Consider the following 19,621-nt stretch of genomic DNA (forward strand, 5'->3'; position numbering starts at 1 on the left):
TGTGATTGGGAAAATGAGAGGCGTGATGGGAAAATAAGAGAAGTGAGGTGCTATAACTAACCACAGATATTTACTATGCCCATGCAACGCCGGGCTCTTCAGCTAGTTTTTTATAAATAAACACAAAACATATCGACCTAAATTAACCATTATCATAAATTATAATGTGTCACTAAAAAAACAATCTCAAAATCACTGGGATTTGTTGAAGCGTTCAAGAGTTATTAATACATAAAGTGACACTGGTCAGATTTCAAAAATTTGGCTCCGTCACTAAGGGGTTAAAGATGGGGAAAACAAACTGGCTAGCAATATAAGTGAGGCTAAGGCTACTTTCACACTAGCGTTGTACGACGCACTTCGCAATGCGTCGTTTTGGAGAAAAAAACGCATCCTGCAAAGTTGTCTGCAGGATGCGTTTTTTCCCCATAGACTAACATTAGCGACGCATTGCTACACGTCGCAACCGTTGTGCGATGGTTGCGTCGTGTTGTGGTGGACCGTCGAAACAAAAAAACGTTGCTTGCAACTTTTTTTGTGCGTCGTGTCCGCCATTTCCGACCACACATGCGCGGCCGGAACTCCGCCCCCTCCTCCTCGCAACGCACAATGGGGCAGCGGATGCGTTGTAATAATGCATCCGCTGCCCCTGTTGTGCTGCGTTGTCACAGGATGCGTCGGTACGTCGGCCCGACGCACTGCGACGGCCCGACGCTAGTGTGAAAGTAGCCTTAAAGTGTTCTCCTACCCTTGCTTCTTGCGAACCAGACCACATCCTCAAGTAGTACCTGGTAAGTGTCCTCAACATTACTATCTACTTCTTGTCGTACTCCAACTATTCATCCTCATGCTTCTCCTTCGCACCATCAGATAGATCTATACTTGATTGTGCAGATAGGACATAACCATATGCTCCTAGTCATCCATTTGTGTGTCCACCCAATAGACATTGAGCTTGAAAGTGAACTGCACTGTCGACATACAGCTCTGGCAAAAATTAAGAGACCACTGCAAAATGTTCAGTTTGTCTGATTTTTCTCTTTATAGGTATATTTTGGAGTAAAATGTAAATTGTTCATTTTATTCTATAAACTTCTGACAACATTTCTCCTTTGTATTTCCAAGCAATAAATTTTGCATTTTTTTTTCTTTCTGAAAAGGAGAAATGGTCAAAATAAAAAAACAAACAAACCTAGTGCTTTCAGAGCTCAAATAATACTAAGGCTACTTTCACACTAGCGTTAACTGCAATACGTTAAAATGCGTCGTTTTGCCGAAAAAACGCATGCAGCAAAATATTTTGCTGCATGCGTTTTTTTCCCATAGACTTGTATTGGCGACGCATTGCGACGGATTTGCATTCGTCGGTATAGGTCTTTCAACGGATGCGTCGAAAAGAGGCGACACGTCGTCTGGAAAAACGTAGATTGTAAGGTTTTTTGGCTCCGACAATAAAACGTGTCTTGGTTCATCCGTCGGCATGCGTCTTTTGCTACAATGAAAGTCTATGAGCGACGGATGCGTCGAGACACGTCGTACGATGCAATGCAGCGCTGCAATACGTTTTTTTCTACTGAGCATGCTCAGAAACAGGATTTTTTATCTAATTGGCCAGACATCCCCAAATCTATATAAACCTGGTCTGGGCCTTCAACCCTCAGATATGCCAGCAAGACCCAGAGACAAGAAGTGAAGCCTCCAGCCAGCCGGACACCAAGAGCCCAGCCTGGACCCCAAGAGCCCTGCTGGACCCCAAGAGCCCTGCTGGACCCCAAGAGCCCTGCTGGACCCCAAGAGCCCTGCTGGACCCCAAGAGCCCAGCCTGGACCCCAAGAGCCCAGCCGGACACCAAGAGCCCAGCCTGGACCCCAATAGCCCAGCCGGACACCAAGACCCCAGCCTGGCAGCAAGGACCAGACACACTACAACAGTGTGAGTATATTGCCATTTGTGTGTGTGTGTGTGTGTGTGCGCATTTGTGTATGACGTACTGACTACAGCAAGAGCTTTTAAAACCTGAATCCAACCTGAGGCCTGCCGTCGTCCTGCAACAGCCAGTGCCCTGCTACAGTCCAGATCCACCGTGAGGCCTGCCACTGTGAAGATATCAAGCTCCAGCCGGAGGACTGATGGCCGTGTGTGTGTGTGTGTATTTTTGTACTGCTGTGTGCTTTTGTATGTATGTGTTCACGTGCCTGCACCTTATTATGCCTTCGTCAATATTATGCCTTTTCATGTGTTATGCTTGCGTTATGACTCTGCTTGCAGGTATGTTTGTGTGCGTCTTGTTGGTTGCATGTGCATTTGTCAATGCCATATTGGTTAATGTTGATTTTTGATGTATTTACTAAAGGTACCGTCACACTTCGCGACGCTGCAGCAATACCGACAACGATCCGGATCACTGCAGCGTCGCTGTTTGGTCGCTGGAGAGCTGTCACACAGACAGCTCTCCAGCGACCAACGATGCCAGTAACCAGGGTAAACATCGGGTTACTAAGTGCATAGCCGCGCTTAGTAACCCGATGTTTACCCTGGTTACCAGCGTAAACGTAAAAAAAAAAAAAAAAAAAAAAAAAAAATTCCGCTGTCTGTCCCCGTGCTGTGCTTCTCTGCATTGTGAGCGCCAGCCAGCCGTAAAGCAGAGCACAGCGGTGACGTCACCACTCTGCTTTCCGGCCGCTGTGCTTATACAGGGCAGAGAAGCAGAACGCCGAGGGACAGACAGCGGAACATAAGTATGAAGTATGAAGTGTTTGTGTTTTTTCTTACTTTTACGCTGGTAACCAGGGTAAACATCAGGTTACTAAGTGCAGAGCCGCGCTTAGTAACCCGATGTTTACCCTAGTTACCAGCGAACACATCGCTTAATCGGCGTCACACACGGCGATTCAGCGATGTCTACAGAAAGTCCAGCAACGAAATAAAGTTCTGGACTTTCTGCAGCGACCAATGACATCACAGCAGGATTCTGATCGCTGCTGTGTGTCAAACTGAACGATATCGCTAGCCAGGACGCTGCAACGTCACGGATCGCTAGCGATATCGTTCAGTGTGACGGTACCTTTAGTATAGTGGTTTGTGCAGCATGTGTGTTTTTTTTTTATTTTTAAATCGGATGTATTATTGCAAAGCCTAGTGGTCTGCAGCTTGTGGTTATAATGTTTTTTAATTTACTGTTTAAACCATTCCCAGTTGATGTACTTGTATTTAAAATAAAGAGCATTTCTGCTCCATTATGATTTAAAAAAAAAAAAAAAATTAATAAATAAAATGTTTATTAACCCCTTCATGACCCAGCCTATTTTGACCTTAAAGACCTTGCCGTTTTTTGCAATTCTGACCAGTGTCCCTTTATGAGGTAATAACTCAGGAACGCTTCAACGGATCCTAGCGGTTCTGAGATTGTTTTTTCGTGACATATTGGGCTTCATGTTAGTGGTAAATTTAGGTCAATAAATTCTGTGTTTATTTGTGATAAAAACGGAAATTTGGCGAAAATTTTGAAAATTTCGCAATTTTCACATTTTGAATTTTTATTCTGTTAAACCAGAGAGATATGTGACACAAAATAGTTAATAAATAACATTTCCCACATGTTTACTTTACATCAGCACAATTTTGGAAACAAAATTTTTTTTTGTTAAGAAGTTATAAGGGTTAAAATTTGACCAGCGATTTCTCATTTTTACAACGAAATTTACAAAACCATTTTTTTTAGAGACCACCTCACATTTGAAGTCAGTTTGAGGGGTATATATGGCTGAAAATACCCAAAAGTGACACCATTCTAAAAACTGCACCCCTCAAGGTGCACAAAACCACATTCAAGAAGTTTATTAACCCTTCAGGTGCTTCACAGCAGCAGAAGCAACATGGAAGGAAAAAATGAACATTTAACTTTTTAGTCACAAAAATTATATTTTAGCAACAATTTTTTTATTTTCCCAATGGTAAAAGGAGAAACTGAACCACGAAAGTTGTTGTCCAATTTGTCCTGAGTACGCTGATACCTCATATGTGGGGGTAAACCACTGTTTGGGCGCACGGCAGGGCTTGGAAGGGAAGGAGCGCCATTTGACTTTTTGAATCAAAAATTGGCTCCACTCTTTAGCGGACACCATGTCACGTTTGGAGAGCCCCCGTGTGCCTAAAAATTGGAGCTCCCCCACAAGTGACCCCATTTTGGAAACTAGACGCCCCAAGGAACTTATCTAGATGCATAGTGAGCACTTTGAACCCCCAGGTGCTTCACAAATTGATCCGTAAAAATGAAAAAGTACTTTTTTTTCACAAAAAAATTCTTTTTGCCTCAATTTTTTCATTTTCACATGGGCAACATGATAAAATGAATCCTAAAATGTGTTGGGCAATTTCTCCTGAGTACACCAATACCTCACATGTGGGGGTAAACCACTGTTTGGGCACTCGGCAGGGCACGGAAGGGAAGGCGCGCCATTTGACTTTTTGAATGGAAAATTAGCTCCAATTGTTAGCGGACACCATGTCGCGTTTGGAGAGCCCCTGTGTGCCTAAACATTGGAGCAACCCCACAAGTGACCCCATTTTGGAAACTAGACCCCCAAGGAACTTATCTAGATACATATTGAGCACTTTAAACCCCCAGGTGCTTCACAGAAGTTTATAACGCAGAGCCATGAAAATAAAAAATAATTTTTCTTTCCTCAAAAATGATTTTTTAGCCTGGAATTTCCTATTTTGCCAAGGATAATAGGAGAAATTGGACCCCAAATATTGTTGTACAGTTTGTCCTGAGTACGCTGATACCCCATATGTGGGGGTAAACCACTGTTTGGGCGCACGGCAGGGCTCGGAAGGGATGGCACGCCATTTGGCTTTTTAAATGGAAAATTAGCTCCAATCATTAGCAGACACCATGTCACGTTTGGAGAGCCCCTGTGTGCCTAAACATTGGAGATCCCCCAGAAATGACACCATTTTGGAAACTAGACCCCCAAAGGAACTAATCTAGATGTGTGGTGAGGACTTTGAACCCCCAAGTGCTTCACAGAAGTTTATAACGCAGAGCCATGAAAATAAAAATAAAAAATTATTTTCTCAAAAATGATCTTTTAGCCTGCAATTTTTTATTTTCCCAAGGGTAACAGGAGAAATTTGACCACAAAAGTTGTTGTCCAGTTTCTCCTGAGTACGCTGATATCCCATATGTGGGGGTAAATCACTGTTTGGGCACATGCCGGGGCTCGGAAGTGAAGTAGTGACATTTTGAAATGCAGACTTTGATGGAATGCTCTGCGGGCGTCACGTTGCGTTTGCAGAGCCCCTGATGTGCCTAAACAGTAGAAACCCCCCACAAGTGACCCCATTTTGGAAACTAGACCCCGAAAGGAACTTATCTAGATGTGTGGTGAGCACTTTGAACCCCCAAGTGCTTCATAGAAGTTTATAATGCAGAGCCGTGAAAATAATAAATACGTTTTCTTTCCTCAAAAATAATTATTTAGCCCAGAATTTTTTATTTTCCCAAGGGTTACAGGAGAAATTGGATCCCAAAAGTTGTTGTCCAGTTTCTCCTGAGTACGCTGATACCCCATGAGTGGGGGTAAACCACTGTTTGGGCACACGTCGGGGCTCAGAAGGGAAGTAGTGACTTTTGAAATGCAGTCTTTGATGGAATGGTCTGCGGGTGTCACGTTGCGTTTGCAGAGCCCCTGATGTGCCTAAACAGTAGAAACCCCCACAAGTGACCCCATTTTAGAAACTAGACCCCCCCAAGGAACTTATCTAGATATGTGGTGAGCACTTTGAACCCCCAAGTGCTTCACAGACGTTTACAACGCAGAGCCGTGAAAATAAAAAATCATTTTTCTTTCCTCAAAAATTATGTTTTAGCAAGCATTTTTTTAGATTCACAAGGGTAACAGGAGAAATTGGACCCCAGTAATTGTTGCGCAGTTTGTCCTGAGTATGCTGGTACCCCATATGTGGGGGTAAACCACTGTTTGGGCACACGTCAGGGCTCGGAAGTGAGGGAGCACCATTTGACTTTTTGAATACGAGATTGGCTGGAATCAATGGTGGCGCCATGTTGCGTTTGGAGACCCCTGATGTGCCTAAACAGTGGTAACCCCTCAATTCTAACTCCAACACTAACCCCCCCACACCCCTAACCCTAATCCCAACTGTAGCCACAACCCTAATTCCAACCCTAACCACAACCCTAATTCCAACCCTAACCCTAAGGCTATGTGCCCACGTTGCGGATTCGTGTGAGATATTTCCGCACCATTTTTTAAAAATCCGCGGGTAAAAGGCACTGCGTTTTACCTGCGGATTTTCCGCGGATTTCCAGTGTTTTTTGTGCGGATTTCACCTGCGGATTCCTATTGAGGAACAGGTGTAAAACGCTGCGGAATCCGCACAAAGAATTGGCATGCTGCGGAAAATACAACGCAGCGTTTCCACGCGGTATTTTCCGCACCATGGGCACAGCGGATTTGGTTTTTCATATGTTTACATGGTACTGTAAACCTGATGGAACACTGCTGCGGATCCGCAGCCAAATCCGCACCGTGTGCACATAGCCTAATTCTAAAGGTATGTGCACACGCTGCGGAAAACGCTGCGGATCCGCAGCAGTTTCCCATGAGTTTACAGTTCAATGTAAACCTACGGGAAACAAAAATCGCTGTACACATGCTGCGGAAAAACTGCACGGAAACGCAGCGGTTCACATTCCGCAGCATGTCACTTCTTTGTGCGGATTCCACAGCGGTTTTACAACTGCTCCAATAGAAAATCGCAGTTGTAAAACCGCAGTGAAATGCGCAGAAAAAACGCGGTAAATCCGCCATAAATCCGCAGCGGTTTAGCACTGCGGATTTATCAAATCCGCAGCGGAAAAATCCGCAGAGGACCAGAATACGTGTGCACATACCGAAACCCTAACCCTACCCCTAACCCTACCCCTAACCCTACCCCTAACCCTACCCCTAACCCTAACCCTAACCCTAGCCCTAACCCTAACCCTACCCCTAACCCTAGCTCTAACCCTAACCCTACCCCTAACCCTACTCCTAACCCTACCCCTAACCCTAACCCTAACCCTATTCTAACATTAGTGGAAAAAAAAAATTTCTTTATTTTTTTATTGTCCCTACCTATGGGGGTGACAAAGGGGGGGGGGTCATTTATTATTTTTTTTATTTTGATCACTGAGATATAATCTATCTCAGTGATCAAAATGCACTTTGGAACGAATCTGCCGGCCGGCAGATTCGGCGGGCGCACTGCGCATGCGCCCGCCATTTTGCAAGATGGCGGCGCCCAGGGAGAAGACGGACGGGACCCCGGCTGGATCGGTAAGTATGATGGGGTGAGGGGGGGGACCAGGGAGAGGGGGATCGGAGCACGGGGGGGGAATCGGAGCGCAGGAGGGGTGGAACGGAGCACGGGGGGCGTGGAACGGAGCACGGGGGGGCTGGAATGGAGCACGGGGGGGTGGAACGGAGCACCGGGGGGGGTGGATCGGAGTGCAGGGGGGGTGATTGGAGCACGGGGGGAGCGGACAAGAGCACGGGGGGGAGCGGAGCCCTGTACTGAGGGAAGCCGGAGCAGTGTACCGGCCAGATCGGGGGGCTGGGGGGGCGATCGGAGGGGTGGGGTGGGGGCACATTAGTATTTCCAGCCATGGCCGATGATATTGCAGCATCGGCCATGGCTGGATTGTAATATTTCACCCGTTATAATAGGTGAAATATTACAAATCGCTCTGATTGGCAGTTTCACTTTCAACAGCCAATCAGAGCGATCGTAGCCACGAGGGGGTGAAGCCACCCCCCCTGGGCTAAACTACCACTCCCCCTGTCCCTGCAGATCGGGTGAAATGGGAGTTAACCCTTTCACCCGATCTGCAGGCACGCGATCTTTCCATGACGCCACATAGGCGTCATGGGTCGGATTGGCACCGACTTTCATGACGCCTACGTGGCGTCATGGGTCGGGAAGGGGTTAACAAATTGTCCGTAGTATAATTTCATAAAGGTAAATTTAAAACAGGTGTATGTACCAATGGTTACACATGCAATACAGAGTTGGTTGAGGGGTCATTTTTTAATAAAGGTTATCCTTTGAAAGGTTATTTCGGGGAGGTAATTTTTTTTTTTTTTAAACGTAAAAATATTTTTAAAGGTGTCTCACATTTTACCTTTTTTTTTTTTGGGACATGGAAAAGAATGGTATAACACGCACCTGTTTTTGGGTTTGGGTGTTCACCTATTTTTCTCATTTTAACAGGGTGTTTATTGGTAAACATTACCTATTTCTGCGGTGGTCTAACTATCAATCCATTATACTTATTATATTGCAGATAGAGTAGGGACCACACCGACCGGCAGAAGCCACCAGGACCACAGCCACTAGCCATAGCCACCTGGACCGCATCCAGAAATTCTGAAAAGTAAGTTTTGAAGACCCCAAATCTGCTACTTCAATGTGTAGAGCAGATTGCAAGTGTCTTTTAACTTACAGACCTACCAGAACCACAGCCACCTGGACCACAGCCACCTGGACCACAGCCACACAATGTCCTCTTCCAGCAGCCCTCCTCCACAGCAACAGCGGGTATCGGTAAGTAAAAAAAAATTTTTTTTTTTTTCTTTTTAAATTTACATCATCTTTATTCACTACATGCATTTATTATGTTTAAACAGGAATCAGAATCCGATGAGGAGCTGTCGGAAGGGACCGAGACGGGTGGAGACATCCAAGTGGAGGAGGAACCAAGTGTAAGTAGTGGTGAAACACTTGCTTCACACATCACACTGCACCGTACACAAAACAGAATTTCATATATAACGTAACACACAAAACATATACATACATTAAAGCTAATTTTTTTTATCCTTTATTTCAGTCTCCTGCTGCTGCTGCTGCTGAACGTCCAGCACAGCATGAAGGTTCTCCCAGGCGCTCCCAGAGTCGGCGGACTCGACGCCGCGGTCGGCCATCAGTGAGTTGGTTTTTTGTGGGGCTTCAATTGTTAATTTTTTTGTTTCAGTCTACTAATTTTTCTTTTTTTTTTTTTCTCACAGGCTTCACAGTGTGCTCCCGCATATGATTCAGACATTGATATCGAAGCCCTCATCGAGGAGGTTCGTGAGCGGGAGCCACTGTGGAACATGGCTGACCGCAGGCATGCTGATACCAGTGTCACCCGTCGGCTCTGGTTGGAAGTATGCCGGCACATCTTTGCGAGGTGGGAGGACCTTCTTCCACAGCAGCAGAGCAAACTATGTAAGTATTCACTTTTCAGTGATGTTTAGAGCTGAATGTAATGTCTTGCATTTACCAATAATTTTTTTTTTTCTTCATTCCTGTCTTCACAGGTAGCAAGGTTAGGAAGCGGTGGCGGTCACTGAGGGATCGCTTTAAGAGGGAATTCAACGAGGAGATGCAGGCCCCGAGTGGCTCAGCAGGAAGGAAGAAGAGGAGGTATAGATACGGCCCTGCCCTCTCCTTCCTGAGGCAAACCATGCTGAGTAGAGTGTAAGTATTCAACATCACAGTAAGAACCTGTCTAATCACAAAACTTTTGTTTCAGTCCGGGCTTTTTCATATCAATATATTAATTTATTTTTTTTCTTTCACAGCACCTACTCCAGCCACCGTGCGCCTGCATCTACCTCTGCGCCCTCTGAAGCGATCCCTCCTGAGTCCGCCACCGGGGACCACGTCGGTAGGCCCCACACCTCTCACCCCTCTGTCCCCTCCACTTCATCCACCTCTACCAGTGGAGCGCAGCCTTCCTTATTCGCATCTGATGGTCAACAGATAGCGTTCCCTTTACCCCACCCCTCGGACCCTACACCACCGTTAGGTTCGTGGCGGCAGCGTCAGAGGGGTCAGGAAAGGAGCTATGCTCCTGAGTTCTTGCATCTAAATGCAGGCTTCCAAAATTCATTTAAAATTTTGGGAGAACAAGTGACTGCTGGTTTCAGCATGGTGCAATCTCGCATGAGTGAAAACCACCATGAAATCAGCAGTCGCTTGGATAGGCTGCATTTAGATGTAAGTCAAGCTCCAGCAAATCTTTTTTTTCAGTCCATGCTCAGGAGCATGGAGAAGCTTTCTTTTGATCAGCAGATGCGGGTAATGAATAGCTGCCATAACGCTCTTCTGAAGGTCATCAATGAACCACAATCTACCCCCACACCTCCCCACACATCCCAGTCCCAATTTCAACACCATGCCCCACAATATCACCGCCAGTCCCAATATCCACATCAGTCCCAATATCCACATCAGTACCAATACCAAACCCGGCCCACAACCCAAATGTATTCACCCGTGTTTTCTTCGTCTTTGCCCAGCTTTCCTTCCCCAGGAAGTTTTCCACCTACCCCAACACAACCCCCCTCTGGTCAGCCTCCTGTTTTCCACCCCCCTTCCACTGCAGACCAAACAGGTAGGGTTTCCCCAATCCCACCTACCGACGTGGTCCAACCTTCCAGCCCCTCCTCCCATAGTTACTCCACCCGACACTACCAAGACCTGTGAAACTTACTTAAAAATTCTTTTGTTGCCCAAAAAAAAAAAGTTTTTGAAAATTATCAAAATCAAAAAATTTTGGGAAAATTTCCCCCCAAAAATTATATTTTTGAAATAAAAATTTTTCTGGTTTACAATCTACTGTGTGTGTGTGTTGATTCATTAAGGTAAATATTAAAGGTTAAGTGAAAAGAAACACCAGACGTTTTCAAGGTATAACAAAATGGTTTTATATTAGCAAGCAAACCACACTTTGTGGATTTTTTTTTTTTTTTTTTTTTTTTTTTTTTTTGGGGTTGCTACAAAAACAATTTTGACAAACAACAAAAACCAAGAAAAACATGTCACACAATGATGTCTTGCCATGGAATCCGCCCAACAGGTGACAAAAAATAATCCGCAAACTGGTCCCTCATCATAGTAACCGAACTGGTGGAGCGAACAGAGGCACTGCGGTAATCCCACAAGGATGTCTCCAATTGTTCGTCATCCAAGGTAACAGGCTCCTTTGAAATAACAAAATTATGGAGCACCACACATGCCTTGACAACATCGTCTACAGTTTTTGTTTCCAGTTTTATTGCCGTCAGCAGAACTCTCCACTTTGCCGTCAATATACCGAAAGAGCACTCTACCACTCTTCTTGCCCTGGTAAGACGGTAATTAAAAACCCGCTTGGTACGGTGTAATTCCCGGCTGCTGTATGGTTTCAGTAGGTGCGGCGACAGTTGAAAGGCTTCATCACCTACACACACATATGGCATGGCTGGTTCACTTGTTCCTGGGAGCAGTCTTGCTGGCGGGAAATTGTATGTATCTCCATACAGGCAGCGACCCATTGCAGAGTTTTTAAACACTTGGGAGTCGTTGGACCGGCCATACGCTCCTATGTCCACAGCAAGGAATCGGCAGTTGGCGTCAGCAATAGCCATGAGTAGAATTGAGAAATATTTTTTATAGTTATAGTACTCGGATCCTGTTCCTGCCGGTTTTGCAATCCTAATGTGTTTGCCGTCCACGGCACCAACACAATTTGGAAAATTACACATTCTCTCAAATTGTTCGGAACTTCTCAGCCAGATTTCCATTGTTGGTTGTGGGATATACTCCGGCTGTAAAGTGTCCCAAATCACACGACATGTGTCCTTCACAATTCCGCCAATAGTGGAAATCCCCAGCCGGAATTGGAAATGGAGTGAAGTCAAAGACTCACCCGTAGCTAGGAAGCTGCAGGGAAAAAAAAAAAATGTAAAAAAAAATTGCACAGACCATCAACCAAGAAAAACCAGTGGAATGGCCTCAAACAAACCAACAAATTACATGCTGCAGAAAATGCGGCGCAATGTGTCAGTGCAGTTTTCTCTGCAGCATGTAATAACATTCAATATGAGCAATGACACAAGGAAAAAAAAGCAGTGGAATGGCCTCAAATAAACCAACAAATTACATGCTGCAGAAAATGCGGCGCAATGTGTCAGCGCAGTTTTCTCTGCAGCATGTAATAACATTCAATATGAGCAATGACACAAGAAAAAAAAAGCAGTGGAATGGCCTCAAATAAACCAACAAATTACATGCTGCAGAAAATGCGGCGCAATGTGTCAGTGCAGTTTTCTCTGCAGCATGTAATAACATTCAATATGAGCAATGACACAAGAAAAAAAAAGCAGTGGAATGGCCTCAAATAAACCAACAAATTACATGCTGCAGTAAATGCGGCGCAATGTGTCAGCGCAGTTTTCTCTGCAGCATGTAATAACATTCAATATGAGCAATGACATAAAGAAAAGATGCTTACCGCAGTGTCACCAGGAGCCGCTCCGCCGGTGTGATGGCAAGCCTCATCCTTGTGTCCTGCCTTTGGATGACATCCTCTAGTTTTCCAACCAAAAAATCAAAATGTTCCATCCTCATCCGTACATAATTGTAGAATTTTTGTGGGTTGCACCGCAACTCCAGATAAAGAGTGGACTGGACACCCCTGGTCATCCGCAGCTCATTGATTGGATGTATCCAGAATCGTCGCCTTCTCCGTTGCATCCTCCGTCTTTCTGCTGCCGCCTCCTTCTCCCGCACTATGATATCCAGGCGATTCGTCTCAAATATAACTTCAGTAACCAAACTCGAAATCCTCCCAATTACACCATCCATCATTGCCACTAAACTAAAACCCTCAAAGATGTGCTGTAAATACAGTCAGTATATAGATTTCCCTAGTTTCCAGTAGCCAATCAAATTTTGGTGCCTCCCATTTTAAAAACGGATCCGTCGTAAAAACGTATGCAACGGATGGTAAAAACGTATGCAACGTATGCAACGCATCCAGCATTTCAACTGAACCGTTTATCGGATTTGCGACGGATCCGTCGAAATGCTGTATGCGTTGCATACGTTTTGCAGTTTTTTGACACATCCGTTTTTTCGGGAAAAAGACGTTTTTGTGACGGTTTGCAGTTAACGCTAGTGTGAAAGTAGCCTAAGAAAACAAGTTCATAATCATTTAGAAACAACCACACTAATATTTTTTACTTAGGAAGAGTTCAGAAATCAATATTTTGTGGAATAACCATGATTTTTAATCACAGCTTCATTCATCTTGGCATGCTTTCCACCAGTCTTTCACACTGCTTCTGGTGCAAAAATGTAAGCAGTTCTTCTTTGTTTGATGGCTTGTGACTATCAATCTTCCTCTTGATTACATTCCAGAGGTTTTCAATGGGGTTCAGGTCTGGAGATTGGGCTGGTCATGACAGGGTTTTGATGTGGTGGTCTCTTAGTTTTTGCCAGAGCTGTAAAAAGCATTAAATATGGTCAGAAACAAGTGCATGTCTTTTATGGCCTACTGGGTCTATATTTTGGGCAGCCGCTGTAGATAAGCCCCTGATGACGGTGGGCTTAGCTCACCTTTTATTTTGGGGGTGACAGGTTCCCTTTAATAACGGCGATTGTAACACTGGGGACAGTAAAAACCGACATGTTCTCTAAGGTCGAGACCCTGGAGATCTCCCGACTCTGGGGGGCGCTATACCGTTATTCTTCAATGCTGTTAGCTGTGGTTTAAGTACACAGCGGTCGTTAAGGGGTTAAATAGGCTCACAGAAGGGAGGTAAATACAACAGCAAGTTCAGAAATGAACACCCAAGCTAACTGCCTGAATGGCACTGCCACTGGTCCCAGAATATCAACCCAAACTGCTGCAGTGTCACAAAGTGTTGAATGTAAAACCAGATGGCAGAAGCAGAAGTCGGTGAAATAAGCATAGACATGGATGGAACACAAGCAAACTCTCCTAGGAAAATCCATTCCTAAACAATTCACAAAGAACTGTGATTACGGTAGTTATTGATTGATAATGTCACTAGAAAAGTTGAAACAAGAATGATCAACCATGAAGTATATTCTAAATGACAGTAAAAACACTTATGATTATGGTGGTAGAAGTGTCGGGGTCGTCACGACAATACCCTTCATCCACCAGTCATTCCAAATCAGATTAAAAGCAGTGGTACCGGAGTGAAGAATGAGTCAGACAGAAGCTGGTTCAAACTCAGTGTCTGCTTATGCTTCCACACGTAGTGGTAACCTCACAGCAACTGAACTCTTTATTTCATATACACAACACTATATGATCTATTGGGGGAAGGTGTGCAGAGGGCGGGGATAGGCAGGGGTTAAGCAATGTATCTAGTATTCAGTCCTTCTGGTTGGTCTGACATCATCTGATGAATCTTTCTTTGTCCACATCTTGTTAAGTTTCGAATTCCAGAGAAATGATACTTGTCCTTCTGGAATGTGTAACTTGTTCCTTCAGCCTGAAAGTGGGGCAAAGGTGAATACTGGCAGCCATCTTAAATACAGTTAAATTTGCATTAGCAAGCATGAAAAAGAAAAACTTATTGTTTCACAGCATAAGAATATATAAAAGTACAAAAGAGTATAAAGACATATATTTTTACCTTGAGAATCCCCCCTAAACACTAAGTTTTTCCCTAAAAAGAAAGATCCTTCGAGACTGTCCATGTGATGGGGGAAAGGGGAGGTGGATTTCTTCATCCAGACACCTCAGAAGCTCTCCCCTTGTGAGAGGCCTCCAGACAGCTGAACCCTTCACTAGCTTCACATGGAGTTCTCCTGCTGTCCCTAAACTAAATCTCTTTACATCATCTGAAAGTAGTGGGTTTTGTCTATCTTCTTGAGGGGGACATGCTTGGGGATCTCCCCTGGATCAGTGCCATCGCACTCTAGTGGGTCTACTTCTTGGTTGAGGAAGGTGCCAGTCGAAGTTGCCTCAGTGATAACCTTTTTATACAGGGGAATAACACAACAGAGGATTATCGATCTAACTACAAGGAGAGCAATCAGTACTAGACAAGCTTGTTGGAGGAATCCTTTGAGCCCACCCAACCAACCGGAAAAGAAAGATGTGTCTACTCCAGCATTAGATTTTAATTCTGCTGCTAACCCATTTATCTTTTTAAGGGCTATCATGGTCTTTCCATTTACCCCAGAGTTCTGAGGGATATAGGTACAACATTCCTCTCCCACCATCCCACAGACTCCTCCTTTTTCAGCTAAGATCATATCAAGGGCTAGTCAGTTTTGGAGGGTCATTCTAGTGTTAGGGCTCAACTCCTCAACTATACCCTGGAAGGCATCACAGATAAAATTGACAAACCTTTGTTCACTGTAATATATATATTGATCCAATCAACATTTTTATTAATCTGCACCTGTGGGATTATAGAAGCAAAGCCAGCATAGATCTGGTTCTGGGCTTTAAATTGGTCAGGCACCCCCCTTGGCACTCCAGTGCCATCGACATATACCAATGGATTTTCTTCATAACTCATATGGAGCTGATCGAGACTTCTCCTCTTTCTGGTATATTCATCAGGTGTCTCTGGATCCCAAAGTAAAATCTTGAACTGCATAGCTAGTTTAACAAGGGTGCATTGACCTGTCCAGGTATTAGGCAACCTAGGATGGAGCTTACCATCTCCACATAACCAATAAATATCGTACATATACTGTGTATGATTAGCTAGCAAGTCAGTATCTAGGGAACTGTTCCCTTTGCAGAAACCTGTCTCGAAGACCCCTACTGGTGTACCTGTAGTGTCGTGGGAATTATAGCAGGTATAATTATCAGCTAATATGGTTATCCCTCCTGGGACCTTTAGTGTGGGTGCTTCATGAATTAGTGGGACATAATCTGAGCAATCAGTGGACTTTAGACCCTTCAACAGATTCATAACACAGGCAGTGGTATTGTCATCAGGAAAAAACAATGTATGTGTGTATAGATGTGTATTCGCTGCAGTACAAGCAATACATCCTACAGAGATACTCTGGACTCTTACATTGTATCTTACCCATTCTAACCATAAATTTGTCCTTGGGGCTGTTTGTGTTTCTATGGGGAAGTCTTCTTGCCAACCAAGACCTGGAATGGGGATTACTTTGTTAACTATATTTTGTAAACGTTCACCTGGGCCTGTTTTAGCTGTACTGGTAACAGGGGCCTTGGTTGGTCTGAAGCTAATATCCTGGAGCTGTATATGGCCTAAATTCCCATAGTATCCACCATTAAACACATTATAAAAATATCTTCCCAGTACAATTGTTATCTCTGGTAACACATATATAATACTGGACAATTCCCTCCACCACCCGCTGAGTCTCAGGGCACTTGACTACATCGCAGAAATCAAATCAGATATTTACCGGGGCCGTTAGGTTTACCCAGAGAATAGTGGCACCGGAATTCTTATTTACAATAGGGGCCGAGGAAGTAGGGATGAGGATAACCCCTGGCCCTAGGACCAAAAACAACAACAACATTTTTCTTTAATCACTGCTGCGACTAAAGGCCCCTTCACATTAAGCGACGCTGTAGCGATACCGACAACGATCCGGATCGCTGCAGCGTCGCTGTTTGGTCGCTGGAGAGCTGTCACACAGACAGCTCTCCAGCGACCAACGATGCCGGTAACCAGGGTAAACATCGGGTAACTAAGCGCAGGGCCGCGCTTAGTAACCCGATGTTTACCCTGGTTACCATCCTAAAAGTAAAAAAAACAAACACTACATACTTACCTACCGCTGTCTGTCCTCCAGCGCTGTGCTCTGCACTCCTCCTGTACTGTCTGTGTGAGCACAGCGGCCGGAAAGCAGAGCGGTGACGTCACCGCTCTGCTTTCCGGCTGACCGACGCTCACAGCCAGTACAGGAGGAGTGCAGAGCACAGCGCTGGAGGACAGACGGCTGTAGGTAAGTATGTAGTGTTTGTTTTTTTTACTTATAGGATGGTAACCAGGGTAAACATCGGGTTACTAAGCGCGGCCCTGCGCTTAGTTACCCGATGTTTACCCTGGTTACCAGTGAAGACATCGCTGGATCGGTGTCACACACGCCGATCCAGCGATGTCAGCAGGAGTCCAGCGACGAAATAAAGTTCTGGACTTTATTCAGCGACCAACGATCTCCCAGCAGGGGCCTGATCGTTGGTCGCTGTCACACATAACGATTTCATTAACGATATCGTTGCTACGTCACAAAAAGCAACAATATCGTTAACAATATCGTTATGTGTGAAGGTACCTTAACCCCTTCCCGACCCATGACGCCACGTAGGCGTCATGAAAGTCGGTGCCAATCCGACCCATGACGCCTATGTGGCGTCATGGAAAGATCGCGTCCCTGCAGATCGGGTGAAAGGGTTAACTCCCATTTCACCCGATCTGCAGGGACAGGGGGAGTGGTAGTTTAGCCCAGGGGGGGTGGCTTCACCCCCCCGTGGCTACGATCGCTCTAATTGGCTGTTGAAAGTGAAACTGCCAATCAGAGCGATTTGTAATATTTCACCTATTATAACGGGTGAAATATTACAATCCAGCCATGGACGATGCTAAAATATCATCGGCCATGGCTGGAAATACTAATGTAAATGCCCCACATCAGGGGCTCTGCAAACGCAACGTGACGCCCCCAGAGCATTCCATCAAAGTCTGCATTTCAAAACGTCACTACTTCACTTCCGAGCCCCGGCATGTGCCCAAACAGTGGTTTACCCCCACATATGGAGTATCAGCGTACTCAGGATAAACTGGACAACAACTTTTGGGGTCAAATTTCTCCTGTTACCCTTGGGAAAATAAAAAATTGCAGGCTAAAAGATAATTTTTGAGAAAACAATTTTTTTTTTTATTTTCATGGCTCTGCGTTATAAACTTCTGTGAAGCACTTGGGGGTTCAAAGTCCTCACCACACATCTAGATTAGTTCCTTTGGGGGTCTAGTTTCCAAAATGGGGTCATTTCTGTAGGAACTCCAATGTTTAGGCACACATGGGCTCTCCAAACGTGACATGGTGTCCGCTAATGATTGGAGCTAATTTTCCATTTAAAAAGCCAAATGGCGTGCCTTCCCTTCCGAGCCCTGCCGTGCGCCCAAACAGTGGTTTACCCCCACATATGGGGTATCATCGTACTCAAGACAAACTGGACAACAATATTTGGGGTCCAATTTCTCCTATTACCCTTGGCAAAATAGGAAATTCCAGGCTAAAAAATCATTTTTGAGGAAAGAAAAATTATTTTTTATTTTCATGGCTCTGCGTTATAAACTTCTGTGAAGCACCTGGGGGTTTAAAGTGCTCAATATGCATCTAGATAAGTTCCTTGGGGGGTCTAGTTTCCAAAATGGGGTCACTTTTGGGGGATCTCCAATGTTTAGGCACACAGGGGCTCTCCAAACGCGACATGGTGTCCGCTAACAATTGGAGCTAATTTTCCATTCAAAAAGTCAAATGGCACGCCTTCCCCTCCGAGCCCTGCCGTGTGCCCAAACAGTGGTTTACCCCCACATATGAGGTATCGGCGTACTCGGGAGAAATTGCCCAACAAATTTTATGATCCATTTTATCCTATTGCCCATGTGAAAATGAAAAAATTGAGGTGAAAAGAATTTTTTGTGTGGAAAAAAAAGTACTTTTTCATTTTTACAGATCAATTTGTGAAGCACCTGAGGGTTTAAAGTGCTCACTAGGCATCTAGATAAGTTCCTTGGGGGGTCTAGTTTCCAAAATGGGGTCACTTGTGGGGGAGCGCCAATGTTTAGGCACACAGGGTCTCTCCAAACGCGACATGGTGTCCGCTAACGATGGAGATAATTTTTCATTCAAAAAGTCAAATGGCGCTCCTTCCCTTCCGAGCCTTACCATGCGCCCAAACAGTGGTTTACCCCCACATGTGAGGTATTGGTGTACTCAGGAGAAATTGCCCAACAAATTTTAGGATCCATTTTATCCTGTTGCCCATGTGAAAATGAAAAAATTGAGGCTAAAAGAATTTTTTTGTGAAAAAAAGTACTTTTTCATTTTTACGGATCAATTTGTGAAGCACCTGGGGGTTCAAAGTGCTCACTATGCATCTAGATAAGTTCCTTTGGGCGTCTAGTTTCCAAAATGGGGTCACTTGTGGGGGAGCTCCAATTTTTAGGCACACGGGGGCTCTCCAAACGTGACATGGTGTCCGCTAAAGAGTGGAGCCAATTTTTTATTCAAAAAATGGCGCTCCTTCCCTTCCAAGCCCTGCCGTGCACCCAAACAGTGGTTTACCCCCACATATGAGGTATCAGCGTACTCAGGACAAATTGGACAACAACTTTTGTGGTTCAGTTTCTCCTTTTACCATTGGGAAAATAAAAAAATTGTTGCTAAAAGATAATTTTTGTGACTAAAAAATTAAATGTTCATTTTTTCCTTCCATGTTGCTTCTGCTGCTGTGAAGCACCTGAAGGGTTAATAAACTTCTTGAATGTGGTTTTGAGTACCTTGAGGGGTGCAGTTTTTAGAATGGTGTCAGTTTTGGGTATTTTCAGCCATATAGACCCCTCAAACTGACTTCAAATGTGAGGTGGTCCCTAAAAAAATGGTTTTGTAAATTTCGTTGTAAAAATGAGAAATCGCTGGTCAAATTTTAACCCTTATAACTTCCTAGCAAAAAAAAATTTTGTTTCCAAAATTGTGCTGATGTAAAGTATACATGTGGGAAATGTTATTTATTAACTACTTTGTGTCACATAACTCTCTG

At 44.6% G+C, this 19,621-nt stretch overlaps 1 protein-coding gene across 15 annotated transcripts in view; it reads left to right on the forward strand.

Annotated features, from left to right (window-relative positions):
• GULP1 (GULP PTB domain containing engulfment adaptor 1) overlaps positions 1–19,621 on the forward strand; it is a 1,948,673-nt gene that overhangs the window by 20,695 nt on the left and 1,908,357 nt on the right. The window contains exons 2-8 of one of the 15 annotated variants that reach the window (XM_069733768.1): positions 8,351–8,440; positions 8,512–8,610; positions 8,694–8,768; positions 8,897–8,992; positions 9,075–9,276; positions 9,369–9,528; positions 9,633–10,666. The exons of 13 other annotated variants lie outside the window; for them this stretch is intronic. In XM_069733768.1, the coding sequence (XP_069589869.1) occupies positions 8,566–8,610; positions 8,694–8,768; positions 8,897–8,992; positions 9,075–9,276; positions 9,369–9,528; positions 9,633–10,539 (1,485 nt within the window). In that variant the 5' untranslated portion in view covers positions 8,351–8,440; positions 8,512–8,565 and the 3' untranslated portion in view covers positions 10,540–10,666. Of the gene's footprint in view, positions 1–8,350; positions 8,611–8,693; positions 8,769–8,896; positions 8,993–9,074; positions 9,277–9,368; positions 9,529–9,632; positions 10,667–19,621 lie in introns of those variants that run through there. One more of the 15 variants, XM_069733769.1, reaches the window with a different exon arrangement.

Source organism: Ranitomeya imitator, chromosome 7 (genome assembly GCF_032444005.1).
Source record: "Ranitomeya imitator isolate aRanImi1 chromosome 7, aRanImi1.pri, whole genome shotgun sequence".
NCBI classification, from domain to species: Eukaryota; Metazoa; Chordata; class Amphibia; order Anura; family Dendrobatidae; genus Ranitomeya; species Ranitomeya imitator.